Source organism: Schistocerca piceifrons, chromosome 2 (assembly GCF_021461385.2).
Source record: "Schistocerca piceifrons isolate TAMUIC-IGC-003096 chromosome 2, iqSchPice1.1, whole genome shotgun sequence".
In the NCBI taxonomy this organism is placed as follows: domain Eukaryota; kingdom Metazoa; phylum Arthropoda; class Insecta; order Orthoptera; family Acrididae; genus Schistocerca; species Schistocerca piceifrons.
The window spans coordinates 777,818,286-777,840,064 of NC_060139.1; the positions used below are offsets into that span (position 1 = coordinate 777,818,286).

The 21,779-nt window shown below is 37.9% G+C and overlaps 1 protein-coding gene across 1 annotated transcript in view; it reads left to right on the forward strand.

Annotated features, from left to right (window-relative positions):
• LOC124776356 (Y+L amino acid transporter 2) overlaps positions 1-17,635 on the forward strand; it is a 319,720-nt gene extending 302,085 nt beyond the window's left edge. The window contains exons 3-9 of the mRNA XM_047251307.1: positions 1,741-1,966; positions 4,655-4,699; positions 4,795-4,918; positions 5,166-5,366; positions 7,715-7,864; positions 10,823-11,000; positions 17,127-17,635. Coding sequence (XP_047107263.1) covers positions 1,741-1,966; positions 4,655-4,699; positions 4,795-4,918; positions 5,166-5,366; positions 7,715-7,864; positions 10,823-11,000; positions 17,127-17,191 — 989 coding nt within the window. The 3' untranslated portion in view covers positions 17,192-17,635. The remainder of the gene's footprint in view (positions 1-1,740; positions 1,967-4,654; positions 4,700-4,794; positions 4,919-5,165; positions 5,367-7,714; positions 7,865-10,822; positions 11,001-17,126) is intronic.
• Positions 17,636-21,779: the final 4,144 nt, after the last annotated feature.

Sequence of the window (21,779 nt, forward strand, 5' to 3'; positions counted from 1 at the left end):
GTCTTTACACATTAGTTACATTTGTTGCTTCTATTTTGGGTGATAGATAAAAATTGTTCCTCAGCATCACCTATCATCTTACAGCACTATTTGTGCTGTACAGAGCTTTATTCCCCTGCTTTCTGCATTACATTCTATTAGTGGTCAAGAAAAGTACAAGTACATTGCTTTCCACAAAAAGTGAAGCACTCAGAAGTGGATGATGAAATGAATGAAATGAAACTTCATGGGTTGAGGCAGTATGTGATGGTATTTCAGTGATCACAAAATCAAGTCAAAGTTACAAAGAATTTGACAGTATGAGCCCATTTATGAGTATGACTTTGCATCCACTCTGTCCCAGATGCATGCACTGATTCAGGTGGGAAGGGTGCCATAAAGGCATTATATCCTCTCCTGAGGGAAGCTGACCCACAACTGTTGTAGCTAGTCCTGATGTCCTGGAACGGGGCAGATGTGACATCCAAGCTGGTTCCATGTACCTTCTATCGGAAACAGATCTGGTTATATTGCTGGCCACAGGAGTACCTCAGCTTCAGGCAAACAGTTCAGAGAGACACTTGTCAAATGTAGACAAACATTGTGCTGTTGAAAAATGGTACCACAATCCTGTCGCATGAGAGGTAACACATAAGGATGCGGGGTATCCTTGATGATATACTATTGTGCCATCAGAGATCCCTCAATCAGAGCTAACTATGACTTGAAGTCATAACCAGTGGCTCCTCACACCATGATTCCAGGAGTAACACCCCTGCGCCTGTCCAAAACACAAATGAGACCTGTACCCAGGTGACCACTGTACTCGCCAACGATGGTCATTGATGATAGTGTGGAACTTCAACTCATTACTGAACACAGTGCGATGCCATTCATCAGTAGTGCATGCTTCCCAATAATGGCACCACTCCAAATGCAGCTGTTGAGGTGTTAACCACAGTCTATACATGGAATGATAATTCCATAGTCTGGGTGCCTCCAGTCTCTGAACAATGGTGCCAGATGACCCAGGAAGGTTGCAAGGAGTCTATTACTTGTTTTCAGATGCTAAGTGCCAATGTGAAATATCATGTGCTTTGTATACAGTACAGCAATCCTTCCTTCTGGTGGTCAGATTTGGTTGAAAATCTGTGTATCACACAATTAACCAGCCAGCCAAATGGAGACCCATAATGACAAACTTTTCGAACTCTGTCAAGTGGTGATAATGCTGTCTCATACAAGTATGCAACAACTCTGTCCCCTTCACAGTTGTTACTCAAAATCTGACACCGTGCGCAGCCTTACATACCTTACCCAGCCTGGTAACAACATTAAACAAGGACCTCACAAATACACTCCATTGGGTGTTCTATGTCATGTGGAATCACAGTTATAATCATTTACATACCTGTCAGTGGTGTATACCTGTACAAAAATACTGACACCCAACCATGTGTTCTGGGTGCTTCACTTTTTCTGTCAAGTATTTCTTCTGACCTCATATCAACATCTTATGGCATTCACACTATGATTAACTGTAATTGTTTTGCTTTTTAGGTGCGAAGGATCTCTCTCTCTCTCTCTCTCTCTCTCTCTCTCTCTCTCTCTCTCTCTCTCTCTCTCTCTCTCCCCCCCCCCCCTCCCTCCAACCCCCCTTTCTGTGTGGGTGTGTGGAGGTGGAGTGAGAGAGAGTCGATAGATAATGTGCTCTAAGAGAAAAAACTGCCTCTTTAATGTCATATTTCAATTTTGTTTCAGGTTTGCTGACTGTCATAAACTGCTACAATGTGAAATGGGCAACAAGAGTTCAAGATATCTTTACGGGCACCAAGATCCTTGCTCTAGTCATCATAATACTTGCTGGATTGTGGATGCTGGCCACTGGTCATACTGAAAATATTAGCAATCCAATGGTTGACACCAATCTTGAGCCTGGATACATTGCACTTTCCTTTTACTCGGGCTTATTCTCATATTCTGGATGGTATGCTATTTTAATACTATGTCAATATATAGTGTAGCAATATTGTGCCATGAAGTTTGTGCATTGACGTTACTTACAGATTGTATTAGACATTTTAGTTTCCCTAATATTATTGTACTGTTCTTTTCTTGTTGAAAGATTCAATTTTTCGCAAAGCTGAATGTTATAAATCATTTTAGTGTGTGTTATATCTGCAGCTGTAGAGGAATCATTGCCTTAGATAAGTGGATATACAGTTTATGCAACATTGTCAGTGGTCTGTATTTGTTAGACTGACTTTAAATGAAGTTTTTATTTATTTATTTGTCATTAACCAACATAAGCAGTAGTTCATTACTTGAGAGACCATTGAGTTTCTTTGTACACTGCATTAAACAGTGCACGAAGTGTGTGTGTTCATACCACTGTCCAGCGTTGGTTTTAACCCTTGCAGTACTGAGGGGGTTATTTACGTCCATCTTTTGAAAATATTGTCATCTAGTCAGTTACTTTATATTTTAAAATATTGAAAAAAATATATTCTTTTTCATCAATTCCTTTGCTATATTCCTATAGTGTTTCAAAATTTTCAGTTAAACTGAACATAAAAATTTAAGTCTAAGTCGTAGATATCGCTTTTCACAATGAATATTATTCAATATTTTCAAGTTCAGGACCTTCATTGTATGTCAAAATCTGTTTAAAAAGTTTGACTTGAGTAAAAGTCAACAAAAGTGAACAAACTGTTCCTTTTTATATTTTTTGTAGTGACCACAAGTGCGCCTAGCTTGGTAGTACATGTTATTGAAAATGCTTTGCTATTGCTAAGTGTGTGTTAAAACATATTTTCAGGTTCTAGACCAAACTTACAATTCAGTACTTCTTTAGAAAGTATGCTGTTAAGTCGACAACAATTAATGAATTTTGTTTTGCTTATTAACTTTTTTAGGGTTTGCAGAAAGTATTCCACTTTGGTAATCAATGTTATGGAAAATGTGATGGGATTGCCAAGGTTAAAAGTGCAAGGGAGAAAGGGGAGCTTTGGAGGATTTGGGGGGGGGGGGGGGGGGCTACAAGGTAAAATTCACAATGGAGAATAATCCACAGTGAATTAGAATAATCATAGAACATGCTTGTACATACTAAATGTAATTTCGTTATGTTATGACACAATATTTTACTTCATTGTCATTTCACAGATTCAACTAAATTTGTGATGTTCATTGCATGCATGTTGTCATACAACAAGTAAGCTGAATCTAGTCATCATGTCAGACAGTGTTAGCAGGAACTGTCAAATCCACATTACCTACAGATGCTAAAAGATGCAATTAAGTAAAGAAGTGGAAAAGACTGGTACAGTGGTTATGGCACTAGACAGTTTTAAAAGGAATTAATTTCAAATCCCCATCCAATGTCTGTATTTAGGTTTTCCATGATTTCTGTAAATCTGTTATAGCAACTGCTGTGATGGTTCTTCTGAAAAGGATGTGGGTGATCTTCATTCACATCCATGTCCCTGTGGTCTATTCAACAACATGATTCTAAACCCAAATATCCCTTCCATTCCTTTCAGCTGGACAAGACCATCACATTAGTTGATGGCTAGCTGAACCTCATGAAATACTTAACAATCATATTTACCTTTTAGAGTATTTATGGCAATAGAAAAGTAATACCCAGTGCAGTCTGGATAAAATTGTATTAGAGAAGTGGCATACCCCAACCTTTGCTATTGAACAAATTTTCCATGGTGCACTAATTGTTCGTAGAACTGTAGGTAGATGGTTTGTGTCATGTAATGTGGTTGGATTATCGCAATTTATGGCAACATATCAGCTGTCAGTAATAATAAAGTGATATCTAATGTGATTGTGCTGGGAGTAAAAGCTTGCCTTTAAAAAGACTCAGACTTTTCAGAAGGATTTATGAATTTTTTGCAGCAATCTAGGGTCTCAGTCACTCAACTTAGGATGCATTGCAAAAATCTGGGAGTGATTTAATAACAACTTCTCCACTAGCAAACATTTGCCTGAATAGTGGAGACTTAAGGTATACAGCTGTGGCGGGAACAAGGGAATTTGCCTTAGGATGCTACTGGGAACTTGCTTGTTAGTATGTGTCATAATGCGGCCTCTTGCACAGTCATTAGATGATATATTTCATAGTGTACTTTTATTTTGTTGCATTCTTTGTTTGCAGTACGGTGCATAAGCTGGAAAATCTATATAAATGTTGAAAAGCCATAAAATTGTCTTTCATTTGGACATGCGTTAATGTTACAAATTGGTAGTATTTCATTCTCTTTTCCTGGTAACAGTCACCAGAAATACAAAATCGGCATCATAAAATTTGGCTAACTAGCTTTAAGGCCTCATACTTTTTGTTTGATGCCAACTAGCAAGTTCATAAATCTAAGATTCCATAAATCTAATTTTACAGGTCTTTGTTTTGTTGTTATTCTGAAAGTAGTTCATAGCAATCTGAAAATCCTACAGGAATTATCTCCACCCCCTCTCCTTAAGCTTATTCAAGGATTTTGATATTAAATACCTTGTCCTCTTCTTGCACGCAGTATGTTCTGTTTACTGTTTCATGTTTTACATGCCCAGTTAATTATTGTTCATTCACTATTCTAATTTGAAAATAACTGGATGTAAGGAATTGTGAAAAGCAAATACAGGAAGTACTTGCTCTTTTTTGTTCTAGGAACTACTTGAATTTTGTAACAGAAGAACTGAAGGAGCCTTACAAGTAAGATTTAAATTAAAAATGAATATTACTAATACAGTTTGATGATATGCTGTGGATATGTTCTGTACTTACTGTCTTTTAAAATTATATTTTAGGAACCTTCCCAGAGCAATAGCAATTTCCATGCCACTAGTGACAACAATATATGTTTTGGCAAATATTGCATATTTTGTAGTCCTGTCAAAGGATGAACTACTGTCATCAACAGCAGTAGCTGTGGTAAGTATGCTTGATAAAGTATGCAAGAAACAAATCAAATTTTCGCATAATGCCTCCCTTTTTCTTTAAAATATCAAAACAAAGGAAAAAAGCATATTCTATCAATTGTTGTAGAATAGCAGTTCAGTAAATATAAATTATAATAATGTGAATACTTTTGTGATGATGATAGTAACATTAGAAATCGTAAGAGTCATACTTATGAGTACTAAAAAACTGTCATGGAGTGATTTTCTTTTGTTTACAGACATTTGGTGACAAACTGCTTGGTGTGATGTCCTGGACTATGCCCTTCTTTGTGGCTTGTTCAACATTTGGAGCACTTAATGGGGCAATATTTGCATCAGCTCGATTATTCTTTGTTGGAGCTCGCCAAGGTCATCTTCCTAAAGCAATAGCTCTGATTCATATCGATCAGTTTACTCCTGTGCCATCACTGGTCTTTCTGGTAAGTGAAGTAATATATTATTAGTATGTAGAAATAATTAAGTGGTTGCATTTTGGAAACAATCTGGAAGCTCAGAAACACATATATCACACCCACTTCTTACAAGTGACATTGAACATGATTGAAAATCACCAGTTAAGACTGCTTTTGATGCACCAAGCAAAATGGTACAGTGGTTAAGGTCCTTGACTCACAGTCACAAACAGCCAGAGTGAAAACAACATCTCCTTACCTAGATTTTGGTTCTATTTTGTTTTTGTAAATCAATGTAGGTGGTGTTGTGGTTACAAAAAGGGCCACAATGGATTTACTCCAGTCAGTTCACGTTTATGCTCCTTCTGTACTGACCTTACTGATTTATTTACTTATTTAATTATTGTTTGTCAGTCCTGTGACTGGTTTGATGTAGCATGCTACAAAATTGTCTCTTGTGCCAATATCTTCATTTCAGGGTAGCACATGCACCCAACATCTTCAGCTGTTTGTTGGATGCATTCCAGTTTCTGTCTTCCCCTACATTTTTTACCCACCCCAACGTCCCTTCTTCCTTCCTCTCTTTTGTTTAACATGTTTTATGGTCTTTTGTGTTTAAAATTTCTACAAGCAGCCCCATAACATAGAACAGCAGTTGATTCTCTCACATGTGTATCCTAAAGGGAAGGATCTCATCTATTAACTTGTGAGCACTTAATAAAACTAGATACATTTTTCATGTAAGCTATATCAGAATTCAACAAGGTACCTTAACCATGACATATTTATTATTTGAAATCCATGGGTGTTAGGCCTTTTGTAAAAAACTGAGACGGAATGTAAAATGAACACAATTTTCTGTGTTTATTTTCTTTAGTTACTGAAGTGTCAAAGAAACTGGTATAGGCAGGCGTATTCAAATACAGAGATGTGGACATGCAGAATATGGCACTACGGTGGGACCACCTATATAAGACATCAAGTATCTGGCACAGTTGTTAGATCGGTTACTGCTGCTACAGTAGCAGGTTATCAAGATTTAAGTGAGTTTAATATGGTGTTATAGTTGGCGTATGAGCGATGGGACACAGCATCTCCAAGGTAGCGATGAAGTGGGGATTTTCCCATATGACCATTTCATGAGTGTACCGTGAATATCAGGTATCTGGTAAAACAAGATCCTGCAAGAATGGGACCAATGACGACTGAAGAGAATCATTAAACATGACAGAAGTGCAACCCTTCCACGAATTGCTGCAGATTTCAGCACTGGACCATGAACAAGTGTCAGCTTGTGAACCATTCAATGAAAAGTCATTAATATGGGCTTTCAGAGCTAAAGGCCCACTTGTGTACCCTTGATGACTGCACAACAAAAAGCTTTATGCTTTTCCTGGGCCCACCAACACTGACATTGGACTGTTGATGACTAAAAACATGTTGCCTGGTCAGATGAGTCTTGTTTCAAATTGTATTGAGCAGATGGATGTGTACAGGTATGGAGACAACCTCATGAATCCTTGGACCCTGCATGTCAGCAGGGGACTGTTCAAGATGGTGAAGGCTTTGTAATGGCGTGGGGCGTGTGGAGTTGGAGTGATATGTGACACCTGATATGTCTAGATACAACTCTGACAGATGACATGTACGTAAGCATCCTGTCTGATAACCTGCATCCATTCATGTCCATTGTGAATTCTGTCGGACTTGGGCAATTCCAGCAGCACAATGTGACACCCCACATGTGCAGAATTGCTACAGAGTGATAAACATTTCCAATGGTCACCAAACTCCCCAGACATGAACATTATTGAGCATATCTGGGATGCCTAGCAACATGCTGTTCGAGAGAGATCTCCATCCCCTCATACTCTTACAGATTTATGGACACCCCTGCAGGATTGATGGTGTCAGTTCCCTCTAGCTCTACTTCAGACATTAGTCGAATCCATGCCACATCATCGCGGGGACCCTACGCGATATAAGGCAGGTGTACCAGTTTCTTTGGCTCTTTAGTGTATAGTATCTTTGAAAATTAATAACCCTGTAGCAGGCAAATATCACAACCAGTAAGTCAGAACCTGAAATTTTGATCTATACTGCAATGAGAAAGTTAATTTCAAGTGGCAGTTTTCATAATTTAGGAGTATGCAGTAAATACTGTGCATCTTACAGTTATAGAAACTTTAATTGAAAACAGCATTCACATTGTTTTAAATTATATTTACTCTTGTAGTGCAGTGACTTTCCACTGGGCAAATATCTCCATGTTTCACAAATTGCTTCATAGAAACTGAAATTACCTGAAAGTATTTAATTTCCTAATGTTGTTGATTTCAAAACAAATACTGTAATAGTTATTTGCTTTTTTACAGTGTATCATCACACTTGTTCTACTTATCATTGAAGATATTTATTCACTGATAAATTATTTGAGCTTTGTGGAGGCACTGTTTACCACATTGTCAGTAACAGGGTTGCTTTGGTTGAGATACAAGTGGCCAGATGCAGAAAGACCCATCAAGGTACGCACATTTCTGTCAATGAAGATGTGGTAGAATAGCTATTTAGATGACTGCCAAATTCACCTACAACTGTTATGCCCTATAGAAATATGATAAATGGTCCTAAGTAGCCAGTTTCTTTTTACGCTGATGGGAAAAAGCCTGACAGTTGGTGAGGATTAGTTAAGCAAGGCAAAAGTTATTATGATAACAATATGTTGTCATACTGATAAAGAATTTATACTCATATTTAGGTTGATACGTGCATCAGTAGATACGTACAATTCTCTAGATAACGGTGAATAAAGGTATTTTCCAAGGAAGTGGGCTATATAGACATTCTGTGCTGCTTCTTCTCACAGATAATTAATTTTTATCTCTTCGTTCCCAAATCAATTAAATGAATTGTTTCCTGATATTTTTGTAGTACAGTCTTAGACATTTGGGAGGGAGGGGTTGAAAGAGGGGGGGGGGGGAGGCAGCACACATGGGGGAGAGGAAGAGTGGTGTGAGAAGGCAGTGTATGAATTAAAATTACTGTTGGAATGAATTATTGATAGGTACTCACATCAGATAATTTAAAATCATTTTGTATCTCTTTCAGTTGATGCAAAAGGGAAGACAACCACTCACTCACAGCAAACCAAAGCCTGGAGCACAGAAACATGTAACAGGAAACTGCATTCACATCAGCTTTTGAGCTCTTGCTATTTTTCTAGGAAAAGTACACACATTCACACAAACAACCACACAGACACCTGAATGCACACTTCCAAGACCATGATGCAAGACTGATTATGCTAAGAATTTAATAAAAGCAGCTGCCTGACATGATGGAGGTGGGAGGATTTAGGAAAGGATGCAAAGAGAGGTTAGCAGGAAAGAGGCAGGTCTTTGGACAGATGCCTCTGTGGCTGCACAATGAGATGAAAAGAGTATAGAGGTAACAACATAACTAGATGTAGGGAAAGACAGAGAGAGGGAAGAAAACTGGGGGAGTGGGGGAGGAGGGGGGGGGGGGCAGGAGAAAAGGAGAAAAAGGTGAGGGTAAGAGGTAGAAAAGGGAAGGGAGAGAGACAAGGGAGAAGGTTTGAAAAGTAGTTATAGATAGATAGGTAGATAGAGATAGATAGAGAGAGAGAGAGAGAGAGAGAGAGAGAGAGAGAGAGAGAGAGAGAGAGAGAGAGAGAGAGAGACCTAATGACCTGCATGCAGGGGGGGAGGGGGGGGGGGAGTGAGGAACAGTGGTCTGAGAAGGCAGTACATGCCCACATAGATTGCTTTATAGTAATTGCTGCATAGTTGATATATAACATGGCTGTTTTCAAATGTGGCCCTACCTTCTATTTGGTAGGAAATGCCTGGAACTGGACTGCAGTAGGTGGTGATGGGTGGGGGTATAGGACAGATGTTGCACCTGGGTCAGAAGTTGGATGGGCAGTGTAATATTAATTTGAGTGAACTAGGTAGGATATCCCTCATCTTGGGGCACGAAAAGAGGTAGTTGAGGCCCTGGTGGAAGATATACTTGAGCATTTCAAGGCCAGGGTTTTACTGGGAGATTGGAAGAGTGCCAGTTGGTGACTGGTTAATAGGTTTACTGGTTGTAGAGGAGCAAATACCGTCAGAGATTTGTTCATGGTTGTGCTGGATAAGATATTGTCCAAGGGCTCTGGTAAAGTTATCGGTATATTTTGACAGCTCCTGCTTTCCACTGCAGATGCAGCATCCATGGGTGGTGAGGCTGTAAGGAAGGGAGTCTTTTACGTGGAATGGGTGACAGATGTCAAAGTAGAGGTACTTTAGGTTGTTGGTCTGCTTGATATGGACAGAGCTATTCATGGAGTCATCTGAAGTGGCTCGATAAGTTGAGAAGGACCAGGTGAAGCAGATTTGCGAGTAGGTGTTGATGTTATGGAGGAAAGAGCAAAGTTTGTTCTTGCTGTGACTCCATATTTTGAACATGTCATCAATGAATCTGAACCAGACAAGAGATTGCAGTTGTTGAATGGATAGGAAGGATTCGTCCAGATGGCCATAAATAAGTAGGTATAGGGGTGGTGTTATGTGAGTATCCATGACAGAATCTTGTTTTTTTCTTTTTTGTAGATGTGTCCTTCGAGACTGAAATAATTGTGGGTCAGAATGCAGTTGGCGAGGAGGATTAGGAAAGATGTGGGTTTGGGATCAGGAGGATGTAGGGAAAGGTAGTGTTCCATGGCTGGGTATGGGGGATATTGGAGTAGAAGGATGTTGCAGTGGTCGACGAGGAGCCTGGTGCTAATGGTACTAGTACTGCGGAGAGACAGTGAAGGAAGTGAGCAGTGTCCTGAATGTAGGATAGTATGTTATGGACAATAGTTTGGAGATGTTGATTGAAAAAGGCAAAAAAGACAGAGGTTCATTCTGTGGGAGCCTGCGTGGCCACAGGAAGCACATTTGGTGTCTGTATGGTTGTGTGTGCGAATGTGTGTATGTTTGCTAGAAAAAAGGGCAAGAGCTTGAAAGCATATGTGAATTGTTTTCTGTTACGTATTTCTGTGCTTCTGTGCTCACAGTAGGTGAATGGTTGCCTTTACCTTATTCTACATTTTGCTCCATCCATGAATTTCCATTATTGTTATTCAAATCTAAGGTAAAAATGTGAATACATCCCATCTTTCAGGCATATCTCTTAACATCTTTCTTTCTTTATTTCACATCTTTCCATGTTAACAAAAGACATTTGTGGTTAACTAAACTTAAAAATTTTCTCTATTTTTTGTTTGTTGGGCTACTGGTTCCTATTTAGAGTTGCAGAAATTTGCAAAGTCTTTTCTTTATTTGATGACACATTTAAAAAATATATTGACACTTAGTAAAGTCTTTTGTGAAAACAGATAACAGATTATTTATTAACTTTGATATTTTGTTTGTTGGTGTAATAAAGATGTGTTATAACTGTGAATACATATTGATGAAAATATATTTTATTTCCAGGTCCAGATAATTTTCCCAATAATTTTCTTTATTATATGTTTGTTCCTGGTCACAGTCCCATGTTATGTTAAACCATGGGAAGTGAGCATTGGCCTCTCATTCATAGTGTCTGGAATTCCAATGTATCTTATCTTCATCTACTGGAAGAACAAGCCTATCTGGCTAGCAAAGGCGTCAGGTAATATTATATTATGTCTGTACAAAACCTTTAATGCTGCTTAAACTTTTGACATAGATAAAATGAATATTGACACTATATTAAAAAGAAGGGAGTGTGGCTGACGTACAGTCAGATGGGAAGATGGAAACTGAGCATATAACTTTAGTACAGTTGCATCAGTTACATGTTCAAACTAAAGCTTTTAAACTTTTGAAGCACCATCTTTGACGTGGAAAAGAGACAGTTGGGCAACAGGAAAGATACACAGGTGTGTCAGTCCTAACCTTGAATTTGAATGAGGATGCATGAATGAAGCTGAAAGCAACCTCTATTCCGTTATAATAATTAAGTGAAATTTTGTTCATTTGGTTTCTACTGCTCTCCTTCATTTTCTCTTACTTCATTTCTATCTTTCCCCTGATGAAGAAACTCTTGTAGTTCAAGAAGCTGTAGATCTAACTTCATTTTTAAAACTTACATATGAATTCTAAGGCCTCATTTTTTCCTGATAAATCATATGCAAAAGATATTTACTATTAAAAACAGTCTTGATCACAATTTATTAAGGTGATCAGTTTCAACCACTACTGTGGTCATCTTCAGACCATTGAGTAGGAACCTCTTCCTGCTGGAGTATCACTACACCAGCAGAAAGAGGTTCCTACTCAATGGTCTGAAGATGACCACAGTAGTGGTTGAAACTGGTCACCTTAATAAATAAATTGTGATGAAGACTGTTTTTAATAGAAAATATTTGTAACACATTGATCACTGTCACTACCATAATGTATTCAAAAGTAATTCATATGCAAAAAAGTTTAAAGTTCTTTCACGTTTCAACATAATCTCCCTGTTCATGAACACATGTTTTACAAAGGCAACATCACTATGATATGATAATTGCAAACACTTCTTCAGGAGTCTGGTGCACACTGAAAAAATTCTGAAGCTGCTTGTGAGGAACAGTCTTCTGAAAATCTAAAAATAGAGTCATTTGTGTTTCACTGACAATTTTGAACAGTATGCCTAAGCTTTAATAATGTTTCACAGTACCTCTCAGCATTTACTGTCATTCCTCTTGGCAAAAAGTCAAGCAGAAGACCATGGCCATGATTTTCTGTATTGAAGGTTCTTGTCTGAATTTTCATGGTTTCATTGGTAGTTAACATGATGCCACTCATTTGATTGATGTTTATTCTCTCGGTCGTAGTGCGCAATCCATGTCTCATTGGTGATCACAGAGTGACTCAAGAACTCATCACCATTCTTGTGATAGTGCTCCAAAATGGACAAAAAAAGTGCCATTTGCTTTGTTGCTTTGTTTTGTGTTCTTCTGTCAACACTTTTGACACCCATCTCGCACACAGTTCTTGGTAGTGAAGTTTGGCAGTAACGATGTGAAAAACTACTAATCTTGAAACTTGTGGAAATATGTGTCAAGTCTTCATTTATGACAGTAAGCAATCCAGGTTGTTCATCATGATCAGCATTTGTCCTCCTTTCATTTAACAGCCTACACCACTTACGTACATTTCCATCATTCATTACACCTGCACCATAAACTTCAACAAGGTGCCAGTGAATTTCAGCAGGACAAACTTAGTTTGCATTTAAGAGTCAAATAACTGAGTGCACTTCTCAATCAGCAGGATTACTGATTGACATGGTGACAAACAAAGCAGTATAACCATACAGCCAACACCAGCAGAGATGTAGAACATAATGGCAGCACAGTGAGAGACTGGCCGAGAGTGGCCGATTGTGAACGGACGTCATATGATAGGATGTACAGACATTTTTTGCTTCAAAAATGACCCTCATATTACAATGGCCATTTCTGCCTATTTAAGTGGGAGTCAGCAAAATATTTTCACACTCAAAGGAGAAAGTTGGTGATTGAAATTTCATGAAAAGATCTTGTTGCAACAAAAAACATCTTCATTTTAATGATTATCACTGCAACTCTCGTATCATATCTGTGACACACTCCCCTCTATTTTGCAATAATACAAAATAAGCTGCCCTTCTTTAAACTTTTCTTATGTCCTCCATCAATTCTGCCCGGTAAGGATCCTATACTGCGCAGCAGTACTCCAGAAGAGGATGGAAATGTGTAATGTAGGCCATCTCTTTAGTAGATTTGTTGTGTTCTGCCAGTAAAATGCCTCTTTTCTTCACCTTCCCCACAACATTTTCTATGTGATGGTTGCAATTAAAGTTGCTCATAATTGTAATCCCTTTGTATGTAGTTGAATCGACAGCATTTAAATTAATGTGATTTTTTTATATAACTGAACTTAGAGATTCCCTTTAGTACTCGTGTGGAGTACATAGAACATTTTATTGTTTAGAGTCAATTTCCATTATACACTCCATACAGATATCTTTTCTAAATAATTCGGCAACTGATTTTGATCTTCTGATGACTTTATCAGATGGTAATTGACAGCAACACTGCAAACATTCTAAGGGGGCTGCTCAGACACACTCCTAAGTCATTTATATACATTAAGAACAGACAGTTCCTAGGGGACTGACAGATATCACTCCAGTTTCACTTGATGACTTTCTGGCAGTTACTATGGACCATGACCTTTCTGACAGGAAATAACAAATCCACTTGCAAACTGTGATGATGATCCGTAGGCACACAATTTGATTAGAAGTTGCTTGTGAGGAACAGTCTTCTGAAAATCTAAAAATACTTCATGTGAATAGTCATTTGTGTTTCACATGAAAGATATTTCAGAATCTGTGCATTCTGTGTTCCAATACATTGTTTTCTTCAAGGTAATTCATAATGTTTGAACACAGTATATATTCGAAAATGCTGCTTCAAAATGACATCAGTGATATGAATGTGTAACCTGCAGACTACTCCTATTTTATTTCTTATTTATTAGTGTAATCTGTGCAACTTTTCAGTCTTCAGGTACAGATCTGTTGTCAAGCAAGTGGTTGTATATGATCGCTCAGTATGGAGCTATTGCATCTGAATACTCTGAGAGGAACCTAAATGGTGTGTATTATGAATCAAAAGACCTGCCCTTCTCAAGCGATTTAAGTTGCTTCACTACACCAACGGACTCTACTTCTAAGTTACCCTGTATATGACCAGAGTCTCTTTAGAGTTTCTACCAGATTTTGATTTCATTGTGGAAACTATTAAAAGCATCCCACACTGTCATCCGTGGTACTTTTTGTGCATCTGTAAAACATTGACAATCTTGGAAATTTTGCATTATTTTAAACCTGGCACACTTTTTTGATTGCTTCTGTAACAGTACTCTGACCTGTTTTGTGTACCATAGTGGATCATTTCAATATCTTATTTATTTGCATAGTATGTTTGTCTCATTTGCTATCAGTATTATTTCTTTGAAATATTTTTTAATTTATTGGTTTTTGGAATGTGGCAGTACCACCATCTTAACATTGCAGGCCATTTCTGATGATGTGAACCTATGAACAGCACAATACCCAGACCCTGAGCAGAGAAAATCTCTGACCCAGCCAGGGATTGAACCTGGGGCTCTGTGCTTAGCAATCCAGCATGTTGACCATGCAGCTACCGACACAGGCCAATCTTTGAATTTAAGCCACATCCGCTGTATGCTTGCATGAGTAGTTTGGAAAGAATGGAGCCTGCCCCCATAAAAAGGCACTGAAAGAACTTTTATCTGCTTTTTAAAATCGATTTTGCATTTATTTTTACTGGATTTGGATGTATGGTACTCAAGCTCGCTACAACAACCTTGTTGTCACCAGCCACTGAATCCGGCATGACCCTCTCTGTTTTCCCAGTACTGTTTGTTGCTAGGTAAAGGTAATTATTAAACAGTGGAAAGTCCAAGATGGAATAATAACAGTGAGGAAAGAGCACAACTGTTACTCCCCACAAAGAGGTGGTGTGTTCTACCCTTTTCATATTGAACTAGTTCTCGATTTATTCCAGCTGTCAAGTATAACATCAACCCATACTAACTCACAGCAACTATCTACTTTAGTTTAAAAACTTCTAACAGCAACAAATATACCACCACCAACTGAATATAAGCTGTCCTTTCTGAACACTTTTTGGTTCAGATGAACTTATCTCCGAATTTATTCAGCTTTCAGTATCCATAACAATTTCAGCTTCAGTGCTTTCTGTTCATGTTTGGAGCTCTGGTTCTTTCCCAGTAAGCTTTCAACACTTTACAACTATAATTCTTACATCTCCTAAGTTTATCCCCATCTTGTGTTCGATCAGCACTCTTTGGGATTGAATCCCTGTTTCTAGTTTTTCAAGACACACTAATCTGACAAACCACCCAGTCCATGCGACACAGCACCCGCTATTTGTGTAGCTACCTCCTGTGCATTAAAGACTTCTGGCCTACTAAGCTGATCCCAACATGTCTCCACCCTGTGGTTCAAGTAAAAGAACCTGCAGCCTACATGGTCACAGAACCATCTGAGTCTCTGATTCAGACCCTTGGCTCAGTACCAAAGGTTTGCAATTGGTCTTGTCAATGATGCTATAAATGGTGGTCTCTGCCTTCATCTCTCAAGCAAGAGTGGCTGTTTTACCAGATAGCCACCAGAAACCAGAAGGAATAGCTTTTGATCCAAAGCTACACACATCAGTAGTATGATATGATCACCACCTGGAGTTACGTGCATTCTGTGCTTTTCCCTGCATCTGGAAGGACCCATTCCCAATTTGGGATGACTCTCCCTGGTATGCACACAGCTGCTAAGGAGTCAATGAAGTCCAGTGTACACACTGTGTACACTGGACCTTTTTGCCTACTTAGCAGCTGTATCCCTAAGTGGTTCCATCGTGTGCCTAACCCTAGAGCTCACAGCTACAAATACTCCCACATTTGCAGTTCAAACACAATTTTTAATACAGGTCCAACAGAAATGCCCACTTCAGATGATCTCTCTCTCTCTCTCTCTCTCTCTCTCTCTCTCTCTCTCTCTCTCTCATTTAAACAGCAGTCATCCAAAACAATTTGGTTCAGTCACACAATCATGTTGTTAGTCTAATGGGTCCTTAAATGGGACTTCCTTGGTTCATAGTATTACGTTGTTCAGTATTTTTTCAATTGTTACAGCCATGAATGTGTATTTTTGCTTTCTTTACACCATCCCTATATATCAGACTAAATGAAAAATGAATGTTAATGGTATTTACACCTCGTAAATTAACAAAACCAGTGATTATATTCTACTATTACAGGCTGAACTTTGCCATTAATTGTAGAGAAAAAAATGCAGGTGCCTGTTACAAAAAACCACCATGCCAGATGATGTAATCACTTCATTCATCTATAAATAAAGACTGCCAAATAGTTTGAACTTGAGCAAAATTTTCTATCTGTAAATACTCAACAAAAAATTGAAGACAGCTCATATCATTTTTGTACATAGCCCCACATGCTTTTCTGCCCCATAAAGTGTCAATACTCTTTTTTTTTTTACTTTATGGATCATTTACTATAACATAACTTCATTTATTTTTGGACAAAAAGATAAAAATGTGAAACCTAATGGCTTCTCTAACCATTTTGAGTTACATGATGAAAGACTGAGTTCTCTTTGAACACTTGTGCAATTTTTTCAAAAGAGAATACATTTTAGAAAGGACTGCTCCTTGAGTAACAACTTATTTTAGAATACCAATAGATGATGAAAGTTGTTTTGTTGTTGGTGAAAACCATATCACCCTTGTAAGGTAACTGCTGTTACCTATTATTGGTAATAAGACACCATTGTACTTGTTACCTGTTAGTGTGCCACAAATAATAACAAAGCACAAATGTGTATTTTCAGTACTATGTTTTAAACTTTTATTTCTTGTTAAGAAATGGGTTACTTTGTGCAGCATCTGGTTGCAATTTGTATTTATCTGCCTGCAATTTCCTGTGCTCCATACACGGGCTGATCACTATGTCACTTCAGACAATATAGAACTCTATTGTAGTTTTATAGAAAGAGTCCACCTTCATGTATGAACACAATTCCACTTCAAGTATTTTTAAATTTCTGCTTGCTGTTTAGGCCAGTGTCAGTACACAATGATTTATTCCAAAATTCTCTGTTGTTTTAATATAATATTTTATTAAGTCTGATTCTCATACTTGTTTTATATTCCAGGGTCATTTAATCTCCTATGTGCCAAAATGTTCAAGTGTGTAATGGAAGATGGAAAATATGAGTGAGTGACTAGTAGCTGCAGAATTTTTTAGTGAACATGTTCAACATAGCTTACAAAATCTGTGTTGGTTTCCTGCAGAGAAAAATATTACCACCTGTGGTATGTAAAATGGCAGGTTGTGACATTACACTGTGATGTGTCTTCCTTGATAGATACATTTCTGAAAATAATATGCACAATTCCTATTTTTATAAACTGTTAGTGCATTTTGTGATTTTTCTCCCAAGAATGTTCCTTGGATAAACTCAGAACAAGAAGCAAAGAGACTATTAATAAATCAGTGCCTTATATTTGTGTGTGTAAAATATACATTCCATGTGTGTTACTCTTTTGTTTTTCTGTGTAAGTGAAGTAAATGTTATTGTGAAAGTGCAAAAAAATGTGAATGTGATGAATTGAGATATTTTGTAGCTATGTGTCTGTGACAGTGCACACAAATTGTGGGTTTGTGCAGTTTGTAAAATAAATTTCTTTTTGAATTTTGTTTCATTTATTTGTTGTGATACATAAAACCAGAGATTTTGATGTCATCTGCTGTTTGACATGGGCATCATCATTTGATAGGGGGTTGGGCAACATAGAGGGGACATGTCCCCCCCAATATTTTTTGAAAAAGACAATGTTGAATGAATATATCCAAGCTTAACTAATTACGCATACTAATGTCTCTCGTGCTGTAAGAATTAATGGTTTTTAGGATTTAATAATGTTCCAGTAAATCAGAACCACTTACTTTATTCACTAAAAGGACAACAGTAGTGTAATAAAGGAGTGGGGCAGACAAGCATCAATCTGCTTGGGTTTGCTGTAAGTTTATAGAAAAGGTGGCCAGGAGGCTGATGGCTAACAATCAAATGCTATGCGATAATCACATGCAGCCTGCTGGTAGTACAATATTAAAATTATCGTCAGAGGATGTAGCAAGAGGAAATGCTGTGAAGTGTCTTCAAGGCAATTCATCAGTACTGTCTTTTTTTTTTGTTAAAGGCAAAGGAATGATAGAAACTGAATATTTGTTACAGAATGTATTCCTGTTAACTCAGTTTTACTGCTACAATATAGCAGAATACCTAGTTTATAGGTACTTAACAGCACTTTTTTAAACTGATCTAAATATAGCATGTAGCTTGTTATGTCCTATACATATTATTTTTCCTTGAACCACAGGGCCTCCATACAGCAATAAGCACCATTACATTTTTTCAGTATGTTATTTTACTTCCATGTAGTATTTGAAGGCAATGACCAACTTAAGCAGTAGCAGATGGCATGCCATTTGACTTTTTAACATTTATACAACCAAGATAGAACACATTGTTCAAGACATCAAAATTATCCACCATAGTTGAATTTTACTTTCTCCACTCACATAGCTAGGAAAACAGCACTGTTTAAACAAATAAATAGTCAAAGCTCACCCTACATTTTGTGTCGTTTCTGCATCAGAAAAAGTTTAACCACTAAGGTGGCCATGCAGTCCGATGTCAAGACATACTCCAGGTTATTTTGAGTAAGTTCTGTTGGTCGGCTGTGTTTTGTTTTTATGTGGTTACCCACTATGATCTAGGCATTAATGGTCTGGATAAGCTTTTCTGTCTCAGATAACTTTAGAACTGAGGCAACCACAGCTAAAGTAGTTATACATACAGTGAACAGTATTTTCTAAAATACAGGTGTTAAAATTATGAAAACAAAACAGAATGAAATGTCCAATGGTCCACTGCAGCTGTATTTTTTTCAGGTCACTTATAAACCCACAGCCAGTTTCAGTTGCATCTTGTAGTGCAAATATAATTGCTGTCATAGGTTACAGAATACCACAGTGTGGTGTGACTAGGGCTTGATTTCAGCACTTTTCAATAAAAACCTGTCATCTAACGATAAAAAAGACTACCACCAGTGACAAAAGCCATGACTGAGTTAAGTCAGGAACTGTACACATTCTGACTAAAATACGCTCTTGTTGGCCTGTGTCAAGCTACAAAATGCCCCTCATGGAGTTATTCAGGGAAGTACTGCGCCCTGTAGTGACAGAAGCTGATACTCTCATTTGTATGTAATACAGAGTGCCAAGTCTTATAGTTTTTGTGCTGACTGTAAGTCCTCAATAGAGCACTAGCATCTTGCTTTCTCATTTGCCTGCGTTAGTGCAATTTCTGTCACTGTCTCAGTACCTGGATGGCAGTCACAGCACACACGTAGACAACACATGGAACACCTGTAGCTTACGTTGTCAGCTGCTATGTTGATGGCAAATACACATGAACGTGTCAGCTTTTGTCACCTCTGGGCCCAGTACTTCCCAAATAACACCTATGAGGGGCATTTTGTTACTTGACATAGGCTGACAAGAGCATCTTTTAGTCGGAATGTGTACAGTTCACGACTTCATGGTGGCTTCGTTATCATTTGATGATTGTTTTTTATCAATTGAGGAGTACTGAAATTGTGACCTAGCCACACACATTGTTACATTGCGGCCTTCTGTAATCTGTGACATAGCATTTATTTTTGCGCCAGAAGATGCAACTCAAATAGTCATAAACTGGTTGTTTGGGTTTATAAGTGACCTGAAAAAATACAGCTACAGTGGACCATTGGGCATTTCATTCAGTTTTATTTTAACAATTCTAACACCTGTATTTTTTTAAAAAACTGATCACCATATGAAGTGTCAAGCAATCATGTATTTCTCTCTGTTTTGTTTCATCTAAACATGAAGAAAAAGAAACAACTCATCTTCATTAGATGTTATTTGTAGATTAATTTCTGCACTGATGCACCTACCTGTAAATTTAATCATTGTGCCATTTACACAAAACATACACAAGGCATTACAAAAATGTATTTTCCATTTCTGCAAGTTGTGTTGTGTCTCATTAGTCTCATAAGGAATTAGCCAGTCCCCCCTATGCAATTACATATTAGGCCACCACTTCCTCTAATCCTTCCCTAAAATTAACATTTAAAACTCATGTCATGGTTAAGAAAATTGGTGTTAAGTGGAAAATTAAGATGATGGCTCAGACCATAGGATGTTGCAAGATTTCTAGACAAATAAATAAATAAAAATAAAAATAGACATATGTTACTTCATTGTCCCTTTGAAGCCAAGCAAGTCCCAGACTGTTAACCACATTACACAACAGTGCTCTGTTCTCTGAAAACATATACAATGGAACGTCACATAGCAAGCATAATTTGTTTCAGAATCTTACTCAGTGTGAAACAGCTGTTAAGCGAAACAATTTACCCCGTATAAATTAATGTAAAATATGATAATGCGTTCCACGCAGATAAAGTACTAAAAGTTTTATCTTATTCATACCATTTATTCAAAGAAAATTATACATGCAGTATTATGTGCTTTATTATTCATGATACATAACTAAGTCTTTTCTACTAGGAAGTCATCTATAGTAATTTGTTTCTACCAATGACACTTGACAAAAATGTGACACAGCATTATCATCAATTTAATTTGTAGTGTGCATAGAGACTGCTGTATTTGGGTGATGATTTTCAATGTGACGCAACCATTTCCCATGTTTTCAGCATTTCTCTTATTGTGTCAGAATACTGCTGCTTTGCTGTTGCAACCTCCTCCTCCTCCTCCTCCCCTGAATTCCTCTCCACAGCTTCCTGCTGTGAGACACTCTGCAACTCTGTAAGCTCTTCGGTGGTCATTTCGTGGCTGTGATCTTCCACAAGCTCATAGACGTCATTGTTATCCACTTCTCGTCCCATGCTCTTGACCAAAGACACAATCCACTGTTACTGACTCAAATGCTTCAGAATCACATTCGACAGCACACTCCGGCCAAAGCTTCTTCCAAGGAGAAGTGAGAGTTTTCTTGGTAAACCTTTCCCACACCTTTTCAATCATCTTGATCCAGGCAAAGATATTGAAGTGATATTTACAGAAGCTCTCTGAGAGTGATGTTGGTAGCTTCAGTCAACTCAAAGCAATGCTTGAAGAGTGCTTTAGTGTAGAGCTTCTTAAAGTTAGAAATGATCTGGTGGTCCTTAGGATGGAGTAACGGATGGTGTTGGGAGGCAGAAATTGGATCTTGATGAATTGAAATTCTTCAAGGAGGTGGTCTAGTGGGTCTGGAGAATGGGCAAGAGTGTTGTCAATAACAAGCAAGACAGGGAGTGGCAGATTCATCCAAAGAAAATATTTTTTCACCAAAGTAGCAAACACTTCATTGATCCAATAACAAAAATGATCACATGTCATCCAAGCCTTGTTGTTTGTTCTCTACATCACTTCAACCTGCTCTCGTGTACTTTACACTTCTTGGAGGCTGATGGAGTTTCTGAATTGTAAGCAAGCAGCAGTTTAATTTTCAAATCACTGCTTGCATTTCACAGAATAGCAGTGTGAGACAGACAGTCTTTCATTGGCTAGTGATCAGGTAATGCATTATCCTCTGCTGTTATAAAAGTATGGTTTGGCATCTTTTTCCAGAATAGACCCATCTCATCACAATTAAAAACTTGTTGTGGCAGATAACCCTCAGAATCTATGACCATCTTGAAGTTGCTTATGAAGTTTTCTGCTGCCTTTGTGTCGGAGCTGGCTGCTTTGG